General features: G+C 30.5%; 2 protein-coding genes across 2 annotated transcripts; both read left to right on the top strand.

The window, feature by feature from the left end:
• Positions 1-2,342: 2,342 nt before the first annotated feature.
• LOC134717560 (E3 ubiquitin-protein ligase TRIM71-like) lies at positions 2,343-20,331 on the top strand. The gene is made up of 13 exons (XM_063580050.1): positions 2,343-3,126; positions 3,833-3,889; positions 5,751-5,816; positions 9,563-9,565; positions 10,786-10,788; positions 11,943-11,948; positions 12,457-12,459; positions 15,374-15,376; positions 15,951-15,956; positions 17,331-17,333; positions 18,768-18,773; positions 19,199-19,213; positions 20,304-20,331. Exons 1-13 carry the CDS (start codon positions 2,348-2,350, stop codon positions 20,329-20,331), a joined length of 978 nt encoding a protein of 325 aa, XP_063436120.1. The 5' UTR covers positions 2,343-2,347.
• Positions 20,332-21,432: 1,101 nt separating this feature from the next.
• On the top strand, positions 21,433-22,597 carry LOC134717561 (RNA polymerase-associated protein LEO1-like). The gene is made up of 2 exons (XM_063580051.1): positions 21,433-21,522; positions 22,034-22,597. The coding sequence occupies exons 1-2, from the start codon at positions 21,433-21,435 to the stop codon at positions 22,595-22,597; spliced, it is 654 nt and encodes a 217-aa protein (XP_063436121.1).
• The last annotated feature ends 1,983 nt before the right edge of the window (positions 22,598-24,580 follow it).

A 24,580-nucleotide genomic window follows, 5' to 3' on the forward strand; every position in this document is an offset into this window, starting at 1 on the left:
TATGACTACGTGAACTTGTTCCATTTATTTTTGCTGGTCTTTAGGCAGACAATTTACAATTTATAGTGAACGGAGGCACTTATACATAACCTTATAATTCTGTCTGGAAACAAAAATAAATTCCCAATATATAAATATACATGTATGAATATACATGTATTATATGCCGTGTACATGGATTGATTTTGTAGATATAACTACCGCAAAGAAAAAGTATCATGGATTTCCAGGCTTTCATATTCAAGGTTTTGAATTCTACCCTTGTTGAATACCTGTGGAGGTCTCTACAGATCCTTTAAACAACAATTTTTTTTTGTAAATTAAGTGCCGTCTCCCTGAAAATGCTAACATTTAAGTCATATCTTTTCATTTTCATATTTGTTTCCCTGTTTGTCTCTGTTGTCTTGATTGTTGGAACGATTAGTGGTATCTAACAATTATTTACGAAACCTTTCTGAGAATTATGAATATTTCTTCTCTGTCAGATATGGATTATTACCAATGATAAAATGAAATGCCGTACATCACATCTTATAGAGGTTTAAATTTCAAATATTCGTCAATAACTTAAGATGAAGGGCAATTTTCAAATGTTAAAGGGTACATTTGTATTTTTTGCTTCGATATGAAAGAAATTTATTTCAGTTTTTTTCTGTGACAAAGTACAAGCATAACCGTACGATTACCTATAGTTGTTAATGTTTGTGTCATTTGGGTCTTTTTGTGGATAGTTTTCTCCTTGGCAATAATACCACATCTTCTTTTTTATATTTTGGTATTGCAACAATGTATGATTGACATAATCCCAGGGACATAATTAATAGATAGGTATGAAAAAGAAAAGATATGGGGTATTCTGTATCAGACGAAAGAAAAACTATTACCGTGTTGAATCCCATAAATATTCACAGTGCAAGCAGTGTATAATAAGTAGTCGGTGACTTCTAAAATTAACTGAACCTTGATAAATAATTCTTTATACTAGTAACAACTTTCAAAGAAACAATGTATAAACTACAGCATGTACAGTGCAATTCGTTCTTGTTGTATGTAAACGTAAGCTATATTTGCCTTTTCATGGAAACGAAAGTAAAGAGATTATAGACGATATAAAGAAGAAAACTTCGACCTAAACAATGAAAACTTACACATTGGACATGAAATATTTAGTCGATGAAGAAAATTAAATTATGTCACTTCTGAAATAAGTTTGTCGATAACGTAACTTATTCTGACGGTGAAGAAACGCGAATTCGATCACTTCTCTGTTACGGGCTGTATTTATCAAAATGTCATACTTATTGGCAAAATGTATTTTGGCGATTAAGGTTCGTCCGCCTAGATAAGCGACACCAAATAGCACCATGAATCTGAGATTGCGAATATTACTGAATGTTTAGGATCTGATACAAATTCTTATGTTGTACTGTTATACCACTTTCCCAGGTGAGGGGGGTGGTTAGGATCCCGCTTACATGTTAAACCTCGACACATTATTTATGTTTGTGCCTGTCCCAGGTCAGGAGCGTGTAATTCAGTGGTTGTCGTTTGTTTATGTGTTACATATTTTTGTTTTCTCATTTTTTTTACATAAATAAAGCCGTCAGTTTTCTCGTTTGAATTATTTTACATTGTGTTATCGGAGCCTTTTATAGCTGACTATGCGGTATGGGCCTTGCTCATTGTTGAATGCCGTACGGTGACCTATAATTGTAATTGTCTGTGTCATTTTGGTTTTTTATTTATAGTTGTCTAATTGGCAATCATACCTCATCTTCTTTTTTATACTTACCGATATACAATTTTCTCAAAAATATATGCCAATGTATACGTTAATAATTCTTTTTTGAATGCTTGATTGATTTGTAAAATGCTTTATGCCGCATATGCACAAATAGGCTATAACGTGGCGAGAGCTTATTCCAATTTTTTTATTATAATTTAATGTTTATTTTAAAAATAGGACAGAAGGTCCTTCAATAAAATATATTTGAAGTCCAAATCAAATTGTTTATTTACAAATAAAATTCAACACTCAGATGTTCACATAATAGTTTGTTACTTTATCTGTTATGTCTAACTATGCGTTGCCATATATCGTTATAACATACACACACCAGTCAATAGTCAAACAATATTAGTATCTTTAAATCAGAACATTGATCAATAATACAATAGGCATTTAAATGATTATTGTATGTAGATGTTAATTCCATATCCAAACTATTATTAAGTTTGATGTTTTACAGCGTTACATTTAAATACAAAGCGTACACATATATTCGTCATTGATTTATTTAGATAGTAGTGTTGACAATTGGTTCCTGTGTATTATACATCGAAGACGATGAGTAGCAACAAGGCACAGGCAGCATCTAAAACATGTGAGATATGTGTTAGTGCCTCTGGATCTCATTACTGTTTAGAGTGTGAACAGTACTTTTGTGACAATTGTAAAGGCTTTCATAAACGGCAGAGCGTGACAAAGAACCACCAGTTTCAGTCTTCCTCTGATGTTATACCGGAAGTTAAATCGAAATGTAAAGACCACAATGAAGACGTAAGCTTTGTATGTAATACCTGTAATACAGCAGTATGCAGCAGTTGTGTGACTGGCAGTCACTTAGGGCACGCCTTTTCCAAACTTCTGGACAGCATATCACAGCTGAAGGAGACGAATACAACAGACCTGCGTGGTAAGGTCGATGAAGCTACCCAAAACATGAAACTGCTAGAAGAAGGTCTGAAGACATTTGATGGGAAGGTGGAAGGAATAGTCAAAGCTATTACAGAAGAAGGTACAAAGATAAAGGCTATGGTTGATAAATGTATCTCAGAGAAGATTGCATCGGTCAAGGATCAATCACGGAAGGAAAGAGACAAATTAACAAAGCTATTGGAAGAAACTCAAATGTATTTGAAGGCAGGACGCGACTTAGACAAGAAGAAACAAGAACTAAACAAGACACGAAACGATGGAAAATTGTTGCAGTCATTACAGAAGCTTACAGACGACATCACAAAGCTGAAGGTAAAGCCTACACCTGCATTTCCTAGGATACAGTATACTGCTAAGTCCGCAACAGATAACGACATTAAACAGCTGTTTGGTAACTGCATAATCAGGTAATTTTACTAAAAATAACGAACATTTTGCATGTTTTGTATTTGTAATACATGCTTTAATATACCCATAGCATCTTAATGAGACACGTATTTTTTAAAATCACAATTATGTTTTTTTTTTAAATATCAACTTATGTCGGGATATGATATCAAAAACGAAGAAGAGATAATTCATGAAATACAAATATGTTTTCATTACAAATGTATTGTTTAATATTATGGATTCACATTGTGCTCCAGTAGATAAATGTGGGATCTATGGCAGTGTACATTTTAAGTTGTATTAATACACGTACATTTACCAATCTCGACAATACGTAAACATATGTAGAAATGCAAAAATACTTGCTTTCAAACTAGTACTTAACTAGTATATATATAACTGTTTTTCTCGTTATTTAGATATGTTATTCTAAGGTCATGCATGTTATGCAATATTATAATAGAAATAACGACAATAAAAGTATACCGCTTTACAGTAGTAATATATCTATTAAACTGAGAGAAAAAATCTGAACAAAACTGAGGGAAACACACATTAACTACAAGTGGAAAGCAACAGAATAACATTAACGCTATACTGCTACAAAAACAAACGCCAAAATACAAAGAAAATTACTATTTGTTAACAACTGTCATACTCCTGACACTTGACAGAACATTTCATAAAAAAAAATATAAAACAATTCTGTTTATCTTTTATCAGTGAAATGCGTACACAACAAATCATGAACAAAGAAAGAGAATTGCCTTCATCCAAGAGGTAGGGAAATATTTGTGTATATTAAACAGTTTTAAAGTTACATATTTGGCAATATAAACTTGTTATCAAATCTGTGAGTGAATTACACATTATTTTCTTGCATACCTCGCCATTTCACGTTTCAACGGTTCTGATTAAGTTTGTTTTATATATTATGTACACCAGTTTACCGTTTAATTTTATTTTCGATAAATCAATTAAAATGTCTCTCTACTTTCTTCCACTACGCACGTTAGAACACACTGTATTGGACCCGATTGCATTTAAGTAGATAAATCTTCCTATGATATACAAACACATACTAGTAGCATCAATTATGTTCAATAGTGTTTAGATTTTGTTGAAATTAACTTTCGTAAATATACTGCTTGTTAAAATGTGCCTGCCTGTCTAGTTGAAATATTTAAAACCTCTTAATACTTATAGAATGTCTCTATGGCTTATGTATCTCCTTTTTTTTCCACTTCGTACGCTAGAACCCACTGGCTCGAGCAAGATTGCATTTAAGTAAATAAATCTTCTTATGATATACAAACACATACTAGTAGCATAAATTATGTTCAATAGTGTTTAGATTTTGTTGCATTTAGTTTTTGTAAATATACTGCAAGTTAAAATGTGTCTGCTTGTCTAGTTGAAATAAATAAAATCTCTGTATACTTATATAATATAACCAAATATAAAAGTCATTCATCAAAGTTATTTGGACTTTTGAGGCACGTTGTACATAGTATAATCAGAAGTCATCATGTTTACAACAACATAAGGAAGTCATACTGTTTTGTTAAGTGTAGATTGTCCTTTTGCAAATAGTATTTTATGTCATGCTTTCCTCAAATGGAAATGTTCTCTTTGTGATATTTTCACCTCTTTTTAACATAAAAATCATTATTGATTCACACAGTTATTCCCAATTGACTGTCATTGAAGAGTTCAACCAATTCAGCATTCACATTCACAATCGACTGTTGATGCAGGGGTAAACGACTTCAGGAGTCACATTGACAGACGACTGTAGATTAAGAAGTTAACGAATCCAGTAGTCACTTTCATAATCGACTTTTGTTGACGGGGGTATATGATTTTATCAGTCACATTCCCGAAATGCATATTGAATTAGTACAAGGAGTTTCAATTGTATTGTATACTTGAGAACTATCAGTCATTACAAAATGATTGGAGTAATCGTATATAGTTCTTCAACAAGTGAAAACAAGATTATGTTTTAAAAAATAGTTCGTCTTTGCATTCAGTTTTTTATTGTCTGTAGGAAAGAAAGGTAAAAAGAAGGACAAGTATATGCAAATCAGGAAATAATTCTACATGGATTCGGAATATAAAAAAGAAGGACGTTAATGTATTGTGTCCTTGTTAGTGTAAACTCTTATATTGTTTTGGTGATGTCATCCGATTTTGTTTAAAGAAATGTCATACATCAATACGACCATTACAGCTAAATAAAAGTCGAAATTAATTATAAGGTCTTGTCAAAAATTAGACACGCTACGTAACGACAAACCCCACTTACAACAAATGGTGAATTGTGATACTCTTCGTGGGTAAACAGTTTCTGTTCTACACGGAACCATAGGAAACTTCTCTGAATTTAAGTAATATATCTTCCCGGAAAAAGAAATGTATTTCATTTTGGGTGTGAGCTGATTTTTTTTTTCTTATATATTATTATTTCAATTAATTCAAGATTCATTAACTTGGCTTCTGACTCTTGTATATATTTCAAATGCTTTTTGATATTTTTGCACTGTTTATGTGTGTATCAGTTAGTAATAGCTTGTTGGATTTCAATATCATCTTCAAATAGAGTAAATTTTAAGTCAATCAATTGTATTGCTCTTTATAGTGATTACAAACAGGATGTGAAGCAAAAGGAGCAGGATAAATACCTTTATAGATGTAACAAGTGTGGGTAAGTTCATTATAATTGCTTTTATGCACATGACACAAAGTTGTACATCTATAGCATTTGGCGTATCAAATGTATGATTTTCAAGTGTCAATGACGTGCTAAATATTTTTTTTTCTCGAAAAATGCAACTGCTGTCATTTGTAATTGGCCCACGCCACACAGAGGTTTGCACTGTTTAAGAAATCAATAAGAAACATTGATGAACAAACCAATATGAGTGATATAGAACGGCATGATATCTGTTGACTTGTAAATAATTTACACATATGTATGAAGGTAATGAGCAACATAGCTTCGCCTGCGTCAACAGTGATGTTAATGAATGTATAATAATGATAATAGACGGCATATTTTGGTACTAATATTTAATCACTCATAGGGCGCATTTGGTGGTTTAATACGTAATCCTTCACGGGTACTGAGCATGATCGTCATAATAGGGAGAATTTCATTTTTAATCGGTTGAGTTGTAGTCTAGAGTTAGCATGCATGTCAGTAACTGCTATTAGTCTTTGTTGATATATGTATCATTGCCATTTTGCATAGATTTTTGTAGTTCCCTATTCTGACATCAGACTTAAGCGCGCGAGGTTTGGCTAGATATAAAACCGGATTCAACACACCAATTGTTCTAAAAAATGTCCTGTTCCAAGTCAGGAATATTGAAATTGTTTTCAGATAGTTCAGTTCTATGTATGTTGCATTGACCTTTGTTTTTATTTCACTTTAGTGTTTCTGTTGTTCAATTGGGACTTCTTATAATTGGTGTGTTTCTCTCAATTTTAAATTGTAACCGGGATTTGTTTTCTCTCAAAATATTTATGACTGCGATATACTACTGTTGCCGTTATTGGTACTGTGTGGATAACTGTCTGTTTGTTTTGTCGACATTAAACAGACGTTTGCACTTGTCCAAATTCAGGAGCCTCTGAGCCTTTGTTAGTCTTTTTTCAAATTTAATTTTAGTTAATTTATGTGTTTTGGGGTTTGATATGACGTCAATGGAACTAGGTTAGTACACTTTATTTTGTAAAGAGGCCAGTTAAAGCCCGCGCAGAATTATCTCGTTGTGTTTATGACCCATAGGTTGCCTTACATTTTCTCTGCTTTTTGTCGGGTTGTTGTCTGTTTGACACATTTATATTTCCGTTCTCAATTTTACCTGGTAGTCAATCTTAGACGGAGGGCAAATGTCGAAAGGTCAAACAATACAATACTCATTTGCACAATATTGTTTGGATGAATTTTCAGAGGAAAATTGAACAGCTTAGCAAAATTCCTCAATAATAAACGACAACGAATATGTTTACATTGAAATAATGTATTACAAACTACACTACATTTGCCTTTTTCGTCGGCTAGATTTTAGATATTTAAACATTGTTAAAACACTGAAACGGCATAATGTAAATGACGTAAAGCTCTAAACGCAGCAAACATTCGTGAATATAGAAGATTTACGTTTGTATTAAATTTCAGACACTCATATTTTCTGAGTCAATTATCACTTTTGAGACATTAGTGGTCTGGTGCAGAAAGGTTTATGCCGCCAATGTTTTAGTATTGCTTTGGAAATGTTTTCTGGATAAACGGCAACTTATCTATCAGTATTTTTGTTTAGAATGTGTAACTGACAACATTGATCTGTTTCATTTTTCAGTAAGGAAAAGAGATCTGATTTGTAAGTATTATCTTTTGTAATTGACAAATATTCAAAACAGTCATTGACTACAGACACGGTTAACAAAAAAACATTGTATATGTAAGTCACTCGTTGTATAAACATATTGCTTGTTTAACAATCCCCGTTATAAATGCTAATACTTCAATATAGCAGCTGCATATGGTAAAAACTATCAGTTTTGCGATGTACTCCAGTCAATCAATTTTATGTTTGATGTTTTGACTAGGTTTGTTAGTTTCATTTCCGTTATTTCCTTATTTCAACCAAGTAACCAACGGCATGGCTTCTCATAAATGAGTTTTTGAACATCATCATATTTTGTGTGGCATATTGAAATATTTTAATTACACATAATTATTGATATGTTTGTTTCAGTACAGCAATTCTAAAAAATAAGCTTACAATATATTGTGACTTGAGCAATACGACGAATGCTAGGTCTAAGTGTTCTTTTTTTTTTTTTTATTAAACGTGTTGTTTGGCCTTTTATTAATTTTTCTTTGCTATGGTGTTGTGTGTTTGTAGTGTTTTTTTTTCTGACTTGTTAATGCACATTGTATTTAATTAAAAACATTTTCAAAGAAAATAAACATTTAACGTCTATTATACTGTAATCGAAAACAGGTCCCATTTTAACCCATTGTGTCTATAATTTTGCTTATACGTGCATAATTTTGTCAAGTTATTGGAATTATATGATATTGTAATACGGTTAATGGGTTTAGCTAGTTATAGAACAAAGTTAAATCCATCATTTTCTAAATAAGGGAATTCATGTACCAAAAAGGTGCGAAAGATTCCTGAGTGGCAGTCAAACTAATGTATCGAAAATAAACTGAAAACCACATGGCTTAAGAATTGTAAAAAGAACAAGAACAACAAAAACAATCATTGTTTTTAATAGAGAGATACAAAAAAACACAAATCAAACAAAACCATTATGTTGGTGTATTAATGTTGTGAGATGAATTGCACATATAAATACAAGGCTTTACAAATTAAATATTCATGAATAAAAATATTATTGATAATGTTTTCTCGTTGATAAAGACTATACTGCAACGTTTACTATGTGTTCACTTCATCTATTTAAAAAAAATCTAGTTAGGTAAATCAAAGGTTGCTCGGGCAAAACACTAGGTGAACATATAGAAGTGTCATTTCGATTGTTTGCTCATATGTCATATTCATATGTATACATAAAATTGAGAATGTAAATGGGGAATTTTGTGCAGGTTATAACATGTTTAATACAGAAATACAAGTGATAGAGTGTACAAAATTACCTCGCACATGTTGTAACCTGTACAAAATATTGCTTAACAATGATTTTAACTTGTACAAATTTTAAAAATAAAGATATGTTTCTATTCTTTTAACAGATGTTATGAACCTTAACAATATTTCATAATTATTTCATTATTCAATTGGGGTTCTTTCTTCTGCTGAATCTTAACATGTTTTTTTTATTTCTGATGATGGACCCAGTTTTCAAGTTGGTCCAAATTGGGGTCAATCTAGTTTGATTCCAACAAAAAATAAATATATCAGGTTCCTCGATATGCTATATATAACAATGTAATTAGATTTTTTATAGTTTTGCCCTGAAATAAAATTGGTCCAAACTGAGGTCAAAAGGGTCTAAAATTAAACTTTGTTTGATTTCATAAAAAATCGAATTATTGGGGTTGTTTGATATGAGGAATCTAAACGTGTTTTAGATTTTTTGGGTCAAATTTTCAATTGTTCTATCATTTAAGTCGAAAGGATCGAAAATTTAACTTTGATTTTAACAAAAATTAAATTTCGGGGGTTCTTTGATATGCTGCATCCATTTACTCATTTAGAGTTTTGATCATGTACAAAGAATTCAAAAATAGAACATCTCTTAAAGCTTATAACCTGTAAAAAAATCGCAACATGTACACGACATAAACAGCACGTAAACATTGCATGGTTTGAACCGCCAACTCACCATGTTACTGCATTACTTTTTCAATTATATTTAGTTCATTTGTCATTGTTATGCTGTATTTTATAATTATCTATTTGCTTTTTTCAGCGAGTAAGTGTCAAGTAGAAAAGAGATAAGTATAGCGTATAATTGTATATGTAGGTCATTATATAAAGATATTTGTACCAATTAGTTAAGTACTAGTGAACAGAATAGACAATTAAAATGATGTAGTGTAGACGTGAGCATAGCTTTTGAAATCATCAAAATAACTATGAAGCAAGATAAATAAACAAAATATAACTCATAGTAATGACTTTACTATTGAATTATCTGACAGAACACTCGATAGTCTCAAAGTATTGTACTTTTATTGCATTACTTTTTTAATTAAATCCAATAACGATTTTTGTTTTTGGCTGAATGATTTGCTGTTTACTATAATAATTAATTTGTCTGATTTTTGGTCAGCGTGTAAGTGTCAAGTAACAAACAGAAAAGTAAAATTATATAATATACTGTAGTTCATTATATAAAGAGAGTAATACAAGTGTGTAAAGTTAAACAATAAGCATGCTTATAATATGATATATGATAGCCGTGCGGTATGTCTACAAAAGTGGCAGAAGATACCAAGAGACATTCAAACGTATAACGTTATTGTACCAAGAACGACACAAAAAAAAAATCAAATGATTACAATATACAACAATCAGGATTGTGTTGTTTTCAATATATCTACATTACATACAGTGTTATAAGTGTAGTAAAGTTAAACAATAAACATACCATAATTATAATTTATGTGAGACTTGTTCTGTCTTATAAAATTGCGAAAGATATCAAAGAGAGATTCAACACCATTGGTCGGATATAAACTTGCAAGGCTATGGCTAAATCCTAGTGAGACATACAGATAAACCACAGTTTATAAAACAAAACGTAATATGATGTCATTTCCTGTCTTCTAGATTAACCTTCATTGAAAATACAAAAATGAGTAAAACTTATGACATATAATAACCAAAACTGTTGAAGTTATTTGGCATCATTATTTAATAAAAATTAAGAATATGATTGTCCTTTAAATTACCGATTCACCAGGTAGTGACGTTCAAAGACATGGTATTCTGCTCAGTCCTGTCATAGAATAAGTTGTCTCCTTTGTATTAGTCAATCAAAATCAGGGGTATAATAGAAGAAACTGTCATTTAACAAAATGTTTTTTTTCCATATTTTTATTACGTATTCAAGTAATTCCATTACAGTTGGTTAATTCATTACAGAATTGCATGCTGTAATTTAAAATTATGTGTTTGTTTTTTTTACAGCTTGTAAGTTTTAAGTAGAAAACAGATAAGTATAGCGTACATACACATAGACAATTCATAATGTAAGGTTTATGATGGAATGGTAGTGGTAACATAGTTAAGAAAAACAATAAACCCACAACTTAAATGACGTATCTCAGAAGCACGTTGGCCATTAAAGTTGCGGAAGATAATATAGAGACATTCAATATAGTAAAATGTAAACTAAACAAATACCATGGCAAAAGTAAAAAGAGACAAACAACAGTAAAAAAAGACCCAAAAGACGGGGTGATTTTAGAGACGATGACAGCCAATACAGTTTTAAACGACAATAGATACCATACACAAAACTGGTTGAATCAACACATGCAGCACTAGGACAACTTTTTTTCGAGGATGTTAGATAGGAGTCTAGGGTTAACGTTTGTTACATTTCAAATAATTTGTCAAACCTTCATAGGATTTTCTTAAAACTTGGCAAAAGGTATTTATGATTTGGAAATAAGGTTTTAAAAACATATTTTCATTTTCAGCCCTTTTCTTATTGATGGTTTTGGATTAATTTGAAATATTTTTAAACCTGTATTGTTGTTAATGAAACTTGGGTATCATTAGACTCATATACAACGTGAAATATCTGATAAATCCATAAAGTTATTTAAACTTTGCTTATCAGATATACTTTGTTGTAAGTGTTTTATCGTAACGATTCCAATTCAAAGGTTTTTTTCTCGCCAATTAATATAATACAGACGAAATTGATAAAAGTAAGAACTCGTTTGTATTTGTTTTTTCTAACATGTTTGTTATATAAGTTACAACTGGACACCATAGAATAAAAAACACACAGAAACAATTTTTTGTATCATGATTTTTATAATTTCCAAAAATATGATTAATCCTGAGGTTTGAATATCCATTTTCATTTATTATGGTAGAAACTTATTCATGTTCATCATTTAATTTGCCATTTGTTTATACATCTATACTTTTTTTAAATAGCTCCCACATTCAGGAAACTACAGTTTCTTGTAAATATGATTAAAATTTCAAGACAAAATGCTAAACCTAAAATGCACAAGTAAAACGTTGTATCTGGTATTTTTAGATGAGCATTTCTTTTTTCGTTCTTCTCTCAAATTATTCATCAGATGTATTTGTATTTCTGGTTTCAGGGACTTGTAAGTTCTAACCAAATAAGTATGTTGTGATAAGTTTAAACAAAATGAAAAATAGAAGACCATGTGATATTGAACATTGTATCTAATGTTTTTATTAATTGATTTTTTTCCCAGTAATTAAAGACACAATTAAAAAGCAGTAACAAAACACATTCGTCCGAAAGAAGCAATACATTGGCAAGCTTTGACTATACTATTTTTCTTATTTCGCATACAGCTCTTCATATCTTAATAAAGCTTTGGATTTAAACATTTTGGCTTCAATCATCACTAGTACTGAAGAAACATTGACTGTAGAAATGCAAACTTGGTGCAGAAAATTGGTATCGTTTATGTTATTACAGATGATTTCTCATAAAAGACGAGTCCCCTCACATTATTAAACAATGTTATTTCCTAGTTAGGACTTGTTAATTGTAACTTATTCAAGTAATTTCTTTAAATTTGGTATATTAATTGCAGAATTGTATGCTGGAATTAATAATTATGTTTTTGTATTTTTTTACAGCTTGTAAGTTTTAAGTAGAAACAGATAAGTATACCGTACATTTACATAGACATAGAAAATTCCTAAAATAAGGCTTTTGATGCAATGGTGGTGGTAACATAGTTAAGAAAAACAATAAACCCACAACATATTTTATGTATCTTACACGCACGTTCTATCATTAAAGAGGCGGGAGATAATATAGAGACATTCAACTTCATTAGTCAAATATGAACTGGCAACACCATGGCAAAATTATAAAGAGACAAACAGACCGTTGGTTTTCCCGTTTGAATGGTTTTACACTAGTAATCTTATGACCCTTTATAGCTTGTGGTTCGGTGTGAGTCAAAGCTCCGTGTTGAAGGCCGTACATTGAAATATAATGGTTTACTTTTTTAAATTGTTATTTGGATGGAGAGTTGTCTTATTGGCACTCACACCACATCTTCCTATATCTAAACAACAGTAAAAAAAAAAAGACGGGGTGATTTTGGTTGCAATTTTTCGCATGGGAAACACTGACAGCAGAGACGTTGAAAGCCAATGAAATTTAATTACTTACATATTTGAAGAATTAAATGACCATAGAGAACATACACACAACTTTTTGAATCAACACTGGACAACAACTTTTTTCTCAAGGATGATAGATATGAGCCTAGGGTTAACGTTTGTTACATATCAAATAATTTGTCAAACATGCATAGGATTTTCTTGAAACTTTGGGAGAAAGTATTTGTGATTCAGAAATCAGGTTTTAATAATACATTTTCATTTTAAGTCTTTTTCGGATTGATGGTTTTGGATTAATTTAGTTTTACTTGAAATATTTTTAAATTTTCATTGATTTTTATTAAACTTGAGCATTATTAATACTGTAGATCGTTTTTCATACAATGTGAAATATCTGATAAATCCATAAAGTTGTTAAAACTTCGCTTATTATATAGTCTTTGTTGTTAGTGTTGTATCGTATTTATTCCAATTCAAAGGTTTTTTTCTTGCCAATTTATATAATACAGACGCAATTGATAAAAGTAAGAATTCGTATGTATTGGATTTGTCTAACATGATTGTTATATAAGTTACAACTGGATACCATAGAATACAAAACATATAGAAATATATTTTTATCATGATTTGTATAATCTCTAAATATATAATTAATCCTGAGGTTTAAATATCAGTTTACAATTATTATGGAAGAAACATGTTCATGTTCACCATTTGATTTGCCATTTGTTTGTATATCTATACTTTTTTTAAAAGCTCCCACATTAAGAAAACTGCAATTTCTTCTAAATATGATTAATATTTCCAGACAAAATGCTAAACCTGAAATGCATGTGTAAAACGTTGTGTCTGGTGTTTTTAGATTAGTATGTCACCTTTCGATATTCTCTCAAATTATTCGTCAGATTTTAGTTGTATTTATATTTCTTTTTTCCGGGACTTGTAAGTACCAACCATATCAGTATGTTGTGATAAGTTCAAACAAAATGAAACATAAAAGACCATGTGATATTGAAAATTGTATCTGATATTTATTTTTATTAAATGGGAAACTATATTAAAAAAAAGTTCGTCCCTCTTGTATCCTTTAGTTTATGTTATAAGTGTATAGTGTACGTATACACAATCATGGTACTGTTTGGTTCTATAATGATACAACCAATTTTAAGGAGCCACGTTATATATTATATGAGAATTGATATGGCATTTTGATGTAGCAACATTTTTTTACATTATTTAAAACATTATGTTATAAAGTAAATCTTGCATCTTGTGTTTCATTTTTGCACTTCATATAGTATGTTATTTTAATTCACAATTGTCGATTCGTACTTATTTATCTTTGATTATAACTAACTTACGTCAACTTGTTTTAGGATAAAAACACCAAAGTGTCTTTCGAAAGTCGTTGTGTATAAAAACAAAAATCACATAAATTATGCAATTCATAATAGAAGTTGTTTTATGTAATGTTGGTATTAAAATAGCAAGGCAATACAATACACATACCCTTTAAATAATGTCACACAGACGTGCGTTACGACTACAAAGAATCGGAATATTTAGAGTATCGTTAAAATGGTATAACCAGAAATGTTTTAAGCGAATGACATATTATAACCGGAACAGTTGAAATATTAGACCTTAAAAAAATAAAGCAAAACAAGTTTACTCAACCTCAGTTCAACTTAACTTTTGTGTGGTGCAAACTTAGTTCTCAAATGATTTCTAAATCTATAAAGCGACACGTTTAACTCATACACATACTGTCTACCACATTCCAATGTTTGCCATGCTTGATTTATAAACTAATTCAATAATCTGACTTCAAAATAATCTACTATCACAACTACCTATGGTATTCTTATATTGTCGTTGTTATCTCGCTTTGCTAAATTGTATGCTGTTTTCTGTGGTTATATTGCTATAAGTTTTCCCTCAAATTAGTGTCAAGTTAGGCAAACACATAGGTATGGACATTAGTAATTTATAATATAAGGTTTTGTTCAAATGGTAGTAGTAGACTATTAGATTAATAAAAAATCATATCAACTTAATGTTGTATCTCAGACAGGTTCGTCTAAAAGGAGACAATGTCATGACAAACAGCAGTATACAAAAAAATAAAATCAATATTTTGAGTCATGTTTTATAGCGAAGCGGAACAAATCAGAAATTTTCAATTCTTGAGTTTGACTGTCTGGTACCTTGCAGCCCTCTTTCATGGATTATACTCCATGAGAGACAACTGAAAGCAGAGATGGTGAAATAAAAAAAAGTATAAAAACAAATTTATTTGGAGAACTGTTTTAATAAAACATAAATAAAAATGGTTAAATCAACTCAAGGTCAACTTTATTCGTTTTTGAATTATGATTCAATATTATGCTGTATTCAGTGATTATTTTTTTTAATTTTTCAGCGGGTAAGTGTCAAGTAGCAAACAGATAAGTATTTAAAACAATTATATATGCAATTTATAATTTAACGATAGTTATACAATGGCGTCAGCAGAGTAGTAAAGTTTAAGAAAAAATATACTGGATAGTTGTCTTAGTGGCAATCATACCACATCTTCTATTTTATATTATAGTACCATTTTATGAAGAGAAATATTTTAGAAGTGTTTTATGAAATAATGATGGGTTGAACCCGGTTTTGTGGAATGTCAAACCTCCCGCTTAAATGTCAATGTTAATTATATCATTTTAAAAAATGACAACATTACACGACAGGGCTACAATACATCGAGCAAAGCAAACGAATTATAGCCTTCAAAAGATATTCAGGTTTACCACTTGGTTTGTCATCTTTTTATATTTAACCATCGTTTAAGTAGCGACAACATTCACACAGATTCAGCTAAGCAACACACAAGCAATTCAAAGCAATATGAAAAATTAGCAAATTGATAACTGATGTTTTGAGAAGATGTTTTATATGTATCTTGATTTTTTGAAGTTTTCCTTATATTTCATACTTGTTTTTATATTTTTTAGTTATCAGTAAGTGTTATGTACCAAACAGATAAGTATATTGTGATTAGTTTTCCAAAACAATATAGTGAATGGTGTGTGTGGTCTGTTTAAAGAATGGGAAAGTATAAAGCCAGTTCCGAAAAAAGACATAATTATATGAATGTTATAAAACCCATTCCCATATAAGAAGCAATGCGATATTTTGCTTCTTTTTTTCAAGAATAACAGCAGAAAGAGATGATTACACTTATTACAGAAGTCTCTCCACTTAATGGAAGACAGCTATGTCTAATTTAATACTTGTATTGTGACTAATATTAAAACGTTCGTACATGAAAATTTAAATCCAATGAATATCTTATGTTTCATCGTTAAATAATTATATATTTTGTTAACTGGAATCTATACATGATAGCTACCTTTTTCATATATTGTTCTATACTATAATTAACAAATCTAACGTAGACGTATTTGGGGTTTACTGAAATATAATACCGTAGTGGTTCATAACTTAATACAACCACTTGTTTGGTGACATTGCTGGTTGTCCGTCCCTGACAATACCTTTTCAACATGTTTAACTATTATGACTCATTCAGTTCAATTTGTGTTATCATCAATCACAACGATTGAAAACACATTCATAAAAATGGGGTTACCCATCAAGAAAAGAGCTATAAAAAAAATTAAAAAATCAGAGATTATCATCAACATCACCTTTGTCAAGTTATTATAACAAATGTAAAGTGTTGCCTACATTTTTGTAAACAATAAATAGCAATGTCCTTTATGAAATTCGATACGAAAATGATCATGTGTGTGACGTACTTATAATGTCTTCGCACGAAATTCGTTCGTTCTTACCATTCTCTAAAAGAAGGAAAAGCAAACATGGAACACATAAACAAACGACAACCACTGAATTACAGGTTCCCTCATGTAAGTGTCAAGTTAGGCAAACAAATAAGTATGGACATAAGTAATTTATTTTATACGGTTTTGTTAAAATGGTTGTAGTAGACTATTAGATTAATAAATAATCATATCAAATTAATGTTGTATCTCAGACAGGTTCGTCTACAAGGAGGCAATGCCTTGACAAACAGCAGTATACACAAAAACAAAATCAGTAATTTGAGTCATGTTTTATAGAGAAGCATAACAAATCAGAAACTTTCAATTTTTGAGTTTGACTGTCCCTCTGGCATCTTTCATGAAAACAGAGATGGTGAAAGCAACACAGTGTGAAAACAAATTTATTTGGTGATTTATATTAACAAAATTATTAACATATCAATATAAATACAAATGGTTAAATCAACTCAAAATCAACTTCATACGTTTTTGAATTATAATTCAATAATATGCTGTATTAAATGATTATTTATTTTATCTTTTCAGCGGGTAAGTGCCAAGTATCAATCGGATAAGTATAGAAAACAATTATATATGTAATTTATAATATGACGATAGTTAAACAACGGCGTTAGCAGAGTAGTAAAGTTAAGCAATAAACATACTAGTACCATTTTATGAAGAAAATTAGTTTAGAAGTGTTTTAAATAAAATTGAGAATGGACATTTGTTAGTAGATAACCATTGTCTGTGTTTTGTTTTTTTTAAAAACCCTTTTATAAAGATTAAAAGTAATATCACAGCATTTGTGTTCTTAAATAACATCTCTCAGATTTTCAAATATGAGAATAAATTAAATAGACTACTTCCGTTTTGAATTTTACTCGAAGTTCAGTATTTATGTGAGTTTACTGTTTGTTAAGTGATTAGACATGATAAGATATTCAAGACTGAGTTTTTAAAGCTTGAGCCATGTGCTTGTTTATGTGTACAGCCATTGTGTTGTAAACATATGTTGAAAAGAATGTCAGCAATTCTGTATGTTTTGAATTTCCATAACTATTCTGTCCATCAAAAAAAGCAAAACACTTTAAAAAATCAAACCGCCTGACGCGCTTATGTTGATAAAAGTAACGTGCACTTGACAAAGCGGAACAAGTCAGACATAATTAGTTCAGATTTTTTCTACAATACTATGATTGCTATGATTACCATAAGCATCATATAAAGCAAACACATACAGAGTTGATGCTATTATGATTTGTTTTGTCTCAAATAAAGGCAACAATAGTATACTGCTGTTCGAAATTAATAAATCGACAGAGACAGAAAAATACAAATCTGGGTTATAAACTAAAGATGAGTGAAACGTATCAAAATGTAACACACACAGAAACGAACTATACAGTAACAATGGCCATTTTCCCGACTTTGTAAAAGGCATTCTATGAAATAATGGTGGGTTAAACCTGTTTTTGTGGCATGTCAAACCTCCCGTTTTAATGGCAATGTTAATAATAACATCAAAATGACAACATTACACGACAGGGCTACAATAAATAAATCGAAGAAAAATAGGACAGAGAAACAAACGAATAATAGCCATCAAAGGGTACCAGGTTAGAAATAAATGTATACGTCAGACGTGCGTTACGTCCTCACAAAAACTATGCTCAGATGAAAAAAGTTTGAAAGCCAAAACAAGTACAGAGTACAAGAGCGATCAACGGTTTGAACAGTCATTTACTTTTTTTGGGGAGATAGTCATATTAACAACTTGGTTTGTCATTTTGTTTTATATTTAAGCATCGTTTAAGTAGCGACAATATTCACACAGTTTCATCTAAGCAACAAACAAGCAATTTAAAGCAATATTTAAAAATTAGCAAATTGATAACTGATGTTTTGAGAAGATGTTTTATGTGTATCTGGATTTTGTATAGTTTTTCCTTAGATTTCAAACTTTTTTTTTATATTTTTCAGTTATCGGTAAGTGTTATGTAACAGATAAGTATATAGTGATAAGTTTACCAAACAAAAAGAATGAATAGACATCATATAGCGAATTGTGTGTGTGGTGTTTTAAAGAATGGGAAACTATAAGCCAGTTCCAAAAAAAGCATTCTTATATAAATGTTATAAGAAGCAAGGCGATATTTTGAATTCTGTTTTTTTTAAGAATAATATCAGATAGTGATGATTACACATATTCCATAATTCTCTCCAATACTTATGTATTGTGACTTTTATTAGAACGTTCATATCTTAAGCTTTAAATCCAATGAATATCTTATGTTTCATTATTAAATAATTATACATTTATTTTAACTGTTGAACCAATTAACGCAAAGTTCAATAATGATGTCCGAGCGACATGTTTTATATAATTAAGTGGTTTTTTTTTCTCATTGTAGATGTTCATGTGGCGGGTAAGTACTGCAGATAAAACATACAATCCATATTGCTCTTCGATGACTTTAAGTTCATAGTATGAATTTCGTCATACAACGACTTAGAGATTAAAGTATTTATTTAGTTTATCAATTAAATTAAATATGACATGCGTATTATTGTTTTATTCTTCCATTTAGCATATGATAGGCATTACTTAATGTTATTATGAGTATGTGCCTATCACAAGTGAACAGCCTGTAATTCACATATCTGTTTTTTCGTTTTAAACAAAAAATAGGCCGTTAGTCTCTTGTTTTACATTTTTCATTTCGGGGCTCGTTGTTAAAAAAGGTTATGTGACTTATAATTTTTTTGTCATTCGGTTTCTCTTGGAGAATTGTCTCGTTTAAAAATCAAACCACATATTCTATGTTATTTTTGCTGCAGAAAAATCTTTTCACTTGCGTTTCATAGAGACACGATAGAAGACGGATGACATACTTTATGTTTACAAATATATTCTTTAGAAAGACACATGTCTAATTGTTAAGTTAGTTTTAATGGCTGGCCTGGCATAATTTGTTTCCATTTAAAACGATTGGTAAGTTATTGTATTTGATATCTACTCACCGAACAAAGAACATTTCAACGTATAAGGTATAAATATAAGCTATAGAAATCAATATTATACAGAACTAACATGTGCTGTTAAAAAATGTAAAAGGTGTACGATGTTCAACACATCGGAAGCTTTGACTTGTATGACTTTTGTACAATAAAAAACGAATGTCAACGTCAAAACTTACTATTCATCTAGTCAAATCATGACCAAATTCAAGAGCAAGCAACGGAACCAACATGAATAACAGTCACTCCTGGTTTAGTTAATATATAAACCAATTAGTCATTAAATAGCTTAATCAAACCACGTCAGGACTGAAAGACACAATATTTTAGCAAAACACACATACATACTGTTTAGTTTCATGAAGAATAAACCAATTGCAATCAAATCGCAAAGAGTACAAATAACAACAAATTTATACTAGTTCGAGTATTTTGGAATGATATTATGTAATTATAGTGCATACATTATATTGATGATATTTGTATTCATGTTTTCAGATTTATGAGTTATATCAAAGAACAGTAAAGAGACAGTCTGCAACAAGCATTTGCTAGACAAAGACATACAAGTAGAAATGTATTTCCCTCTAAACTGAAGAACCTAATGTTTTTATTTTGTGTGTAAATATTTTTGTATTGATATGATTTATGATTATAGCTACGAATAAAATAAACTTTGCAAAAAGTTAACTGAAATATTGTTGCTGTCAGGAGTATTTTAAAGCCTAACAAATGTTTTAAATACACTATCAAAACTCCAGAATATAAGCTTGTAGGGCTTCTGACTTCAACATCAGTCTTGTTTATTCACTAGGAAGGAACATACAAAGGTCAAAATAACAAACATCTGTCAGGGAAACAAGTAGTGAACATATACATTTATTTTGGTGTTCATGATATAAAGTTTCAATGTTTTTAGTAACTGGCGAACAAAACACGGTATTGTGGCTTCATCTTGGCAACATAAGCGCGGTTTGATATGACAAAACGATTACATAACGGTCAACGTTATCAACAGGGCGTCAGTTAACCTTTTAAGATAGGAGCCCATCATTTTCATTAGGAAAAATCACCCTCAAAAGCTTCATTTCAAGCAGCAACCTACTATAAGCTGAGTCATGAACATTTCAGGAATTGCTGCATACAAATACTATTATTCAGAGTTTATTCTTTGTCTAATTGGCGAATTATATCCTTGGATTTGTTTTTATTCCTGAATGAGCACTGTGTTCCGCGTACGCATCCACTGCTGTATGTAACTACATATAAATGACACATGGGTTATTATAAGAGAAGGACATTCTGGAAAACTGATTAAAGAAAACTGATTGAAGAAAACTGATTGAAGAACACTGATTGAAGTAAAACTGTTTGAAGTAAAACTGATTGAAGTAATCAAAAGTCTTAAACAGTAAATCGCGCCCTTGCCATAACCACGGTAGGCCAGAGCTCTTCGAAAAACAAAAGAATATTTGATATTATACGTAGCAATTCTTAAATTTCTGATTTCATGTGATTTCATTAGACAGTTTCCCTAGTGTTGAGTGCAAATTGAGGTGCATATTTAAGTTATTTATCGTAAAAACAGTGTAGTTTTGCTGATTGTTGTTATACACTATCATACAATATGGCGGACGGAGGGACAATTAAAACAACCCAGACTAAAACGTATGCTGAAATAGCCTCTTCCGAAGATACATCTTCAAAAGATCAGTCAGTAAGTGACGTAAAACCAATATTCATAATAGAAGATGATTTAGTTGGCTCTAGTAAGCCCACAAGGGACCACAAGAGATCAATATCTCACGCCTGTCGAACTGTATAAAGCAGTTGAATGCCTCGTAGACCCCAGTAACTTAAAAGGCTTACAAAGAGTGAGGGGGATGTGGAGGTAATATTTAGATAATCATGGGGACAGGGAAAAAATACTTACTAATGGTATTGTCATTCGAAAGAAGCTGATTCAAACTTACGCCAGAAATCCTATGGTAGCTAATAATGAAAATCCATCAAACATTTTGGGTGAGAGTAAAAAATACACCCTGCTCAGCGGATGATGGACAAATCCAAAGAGCATTAGAAGAGAAGAACTGTATTGTACACAAAATAAATAGGGAGAGGTTAAGAGTTGATGGGCGTCTAACAAACTGTCAGACCGGTGATCGCTTTGCTATTTGTGATCCTATCTCCACACCATTACAAAAAACTCTTCTTCTTAAGAGCTATAGTTCTCCACATGGGCCAAGAAGACACTCAGAAAGCAGTCAAATGCAAAAAAATGTCTGGAAGAGGGGCATAAGCTTTTTGAGTGTCCAAATGACTGGGTATGCAGAACTTGTGGAGGCAGTGGACATAAATCAAATTACTGCACTACTTGTCCAAATGACTGGTTGTGTCAAACTTGTGGCAAATCAGGCCATACAACCCAATACTGTAATGCTGAAACTGTCTCCTCCAGTGAAGACAGCCAATCAGAATCCGATTCTGATTCTGACAACAAATCTAGTCATCAGCCTAATCAGAAAAACAGAAATTATACTAAACACCAATCTCCAGATCTGTCGAATTCTAAAAACAGATTTACATTCAACAAACAAATACATGTTGCAAGTGAAACAGCAGAGAAACAAGACAATAACAATCAAAACAATCAATCAAAAGAAAATCCGAAAGCTTCTGATACAAATTCTACAGACGAAAAGAGTCAGGTTAGAAAAGCTAAACGACAAAAAACCAACAAGGACAAACAACACCGTTCTTCTGGAGATCAGCAAAGCATGGATCACTTCTGAAAGGAAGCTTTTTGGACACCTTCTCAAAAACACAATGATGAGACAAGAACACGAAATAAACAAAATGCAACCACCCCTACTGATGCGCTGCATGCAAGAGAGGAACCTAAAAATCCTAATTTCCTCAAAAAAAATATTAAAAAAAATAAAAAAAAACAAAAAACATTTTCTATTAAATATGTTTTTAATTTTATTCAAATTGTATATATATATATTTGTTTACTTTTTCATGTAACTATAGACTGTGTCTATAATGTTAACATAAACATAATTTGTGAGTGTGATGTCTATATAACAGATAGAATACATTCAAAGAAGAAAAAAATAAATACAAGTACATGTAAAGAGTTATTTAAAAATATGTAAATATTTCAAATACAGATAAAAGTCTTTATGAAGACTGTTTAGAATGTAAAAGCAATCTTTTGAATAAAGAGACAAAAACTCTATCAGAAACAAACACTGTTTATAAGTCACTTGAAACTAGTACGGCATTCATGAACTGTAAAAGCATCAGCATCACTTTAAAAGATTTTGTTGAAATGTCCAATATAATTCACTTATATGGATCTCAGTTCGGCAGTAAACTAATTCAATTTTATAGTTCTAAGTTTGGGATTATTATACTGTCAAGGTCCATTCTACTAGTATGTCTATTTATAAATTTTCATAAATGGTTAAAATCGATATCAGTTACATGTAGAATATCAATTTCACAAAATAATGATGTATCCACACTATATTGTAATGTAAATCCTGTATATGATGTTTCAGATATAAATACTCCTAGAATTATTCATTTGTTTACATTCCATATCATGCACATGTTGACTGTAAAAATAATTCAGGTAGTCGTTAACTCATACAAGGTCAACACATCAATCTTTAATGTTGAATCTGAAATTTAAATGTTTTTTAGAACTTTTTTCTATAGCAACAAATACAACTAACTACTATGAACATTAAAAATCTTCATATTTGTTCATTAAATTGTCATGGGTCAGCAAAGAAAGATCAACGCTTTAGACTATACACATGGTTTAAACATCAAAAGTGTGACATTTTAATGGCACAACAAACCCATTTTTCAAAGATATTATAACGAAAATTAATAATGAATTTTATGGAAAACACCATCACAGTTTAGGCAAACCAAATTCGAGAAGTGTTTCTTTCTTTATTCACAAAACACTCGACGTTAAAATAATAAATGAATTTTGTGACAATGAAGGAAGAATAGTTTTAATTAATTTGGAAATTCAAGATAAGATGTTTACCTTATTAAACTTGTATGCACCAAATGAAGTCCACGCAATGAACACAAGTGGAAAGAAAATTAAAGAGTAAAACATCTTTAAATACTAAAATTCATTTTCAACATGACATAAAGATGAATAGTCATGGATTGTATTACAATCTGGACAAAATTTCATTCAAAGAAATATATAATATTTTAATTATATCTAATAAAAAGCTCCCAGTAGGATTCCATTTATGGAAAAATCATTTCACTTTTGATAACGTTACTTATTTTATAAAGAAGAACCTTATTTTTGCGTTCCATTTTTTAAAAGATAATAGAATGAAAATTTTAAGATGGAAATTACTGCATAATATTACAGCAATTTATTCCAATTTGCACCGTTGGAAAATATCTGATAATCCAAATTGTGTGATTTGTTCCAAATGTGATAACTATAATCATTTTTTCTTTGAATGTAAATGGGTCAAAAATTATTGGTCAAAAATTTATGACATATTTATGTATTTCAATATAGATCAACATGTCCTCTGTCTTAAAAATCTTGTGCTTGGATATACAATTGAAGATATTGAATATAATCCACTTAATCATGTCATAGCAATGATTTGTTTTGTGATTTATAAATGTTGTTATTTATCAGAAAAGAGAACTAAATTTGTGAACATGTTGTCAGTTCTAAAAAATGAGATTGAAACACAAATGTTAGATCATCCAGAAAG

Source organism: Mytilus trossulus, chromosome 5, assembly GCF_036588685.1.
Source record: "Mytilus trossulus isolate FHL-02 chromosome 5, PNRI_Mtr1.1.1.hap1, whole genome shotgun sequence".
Classification (NCBI taxonomy): Eukaryota; Metazoa; Mollusca; class Bivalvia; order Mytilida; family Mytilidae; genus Mytilus; species Mytilus trossulus.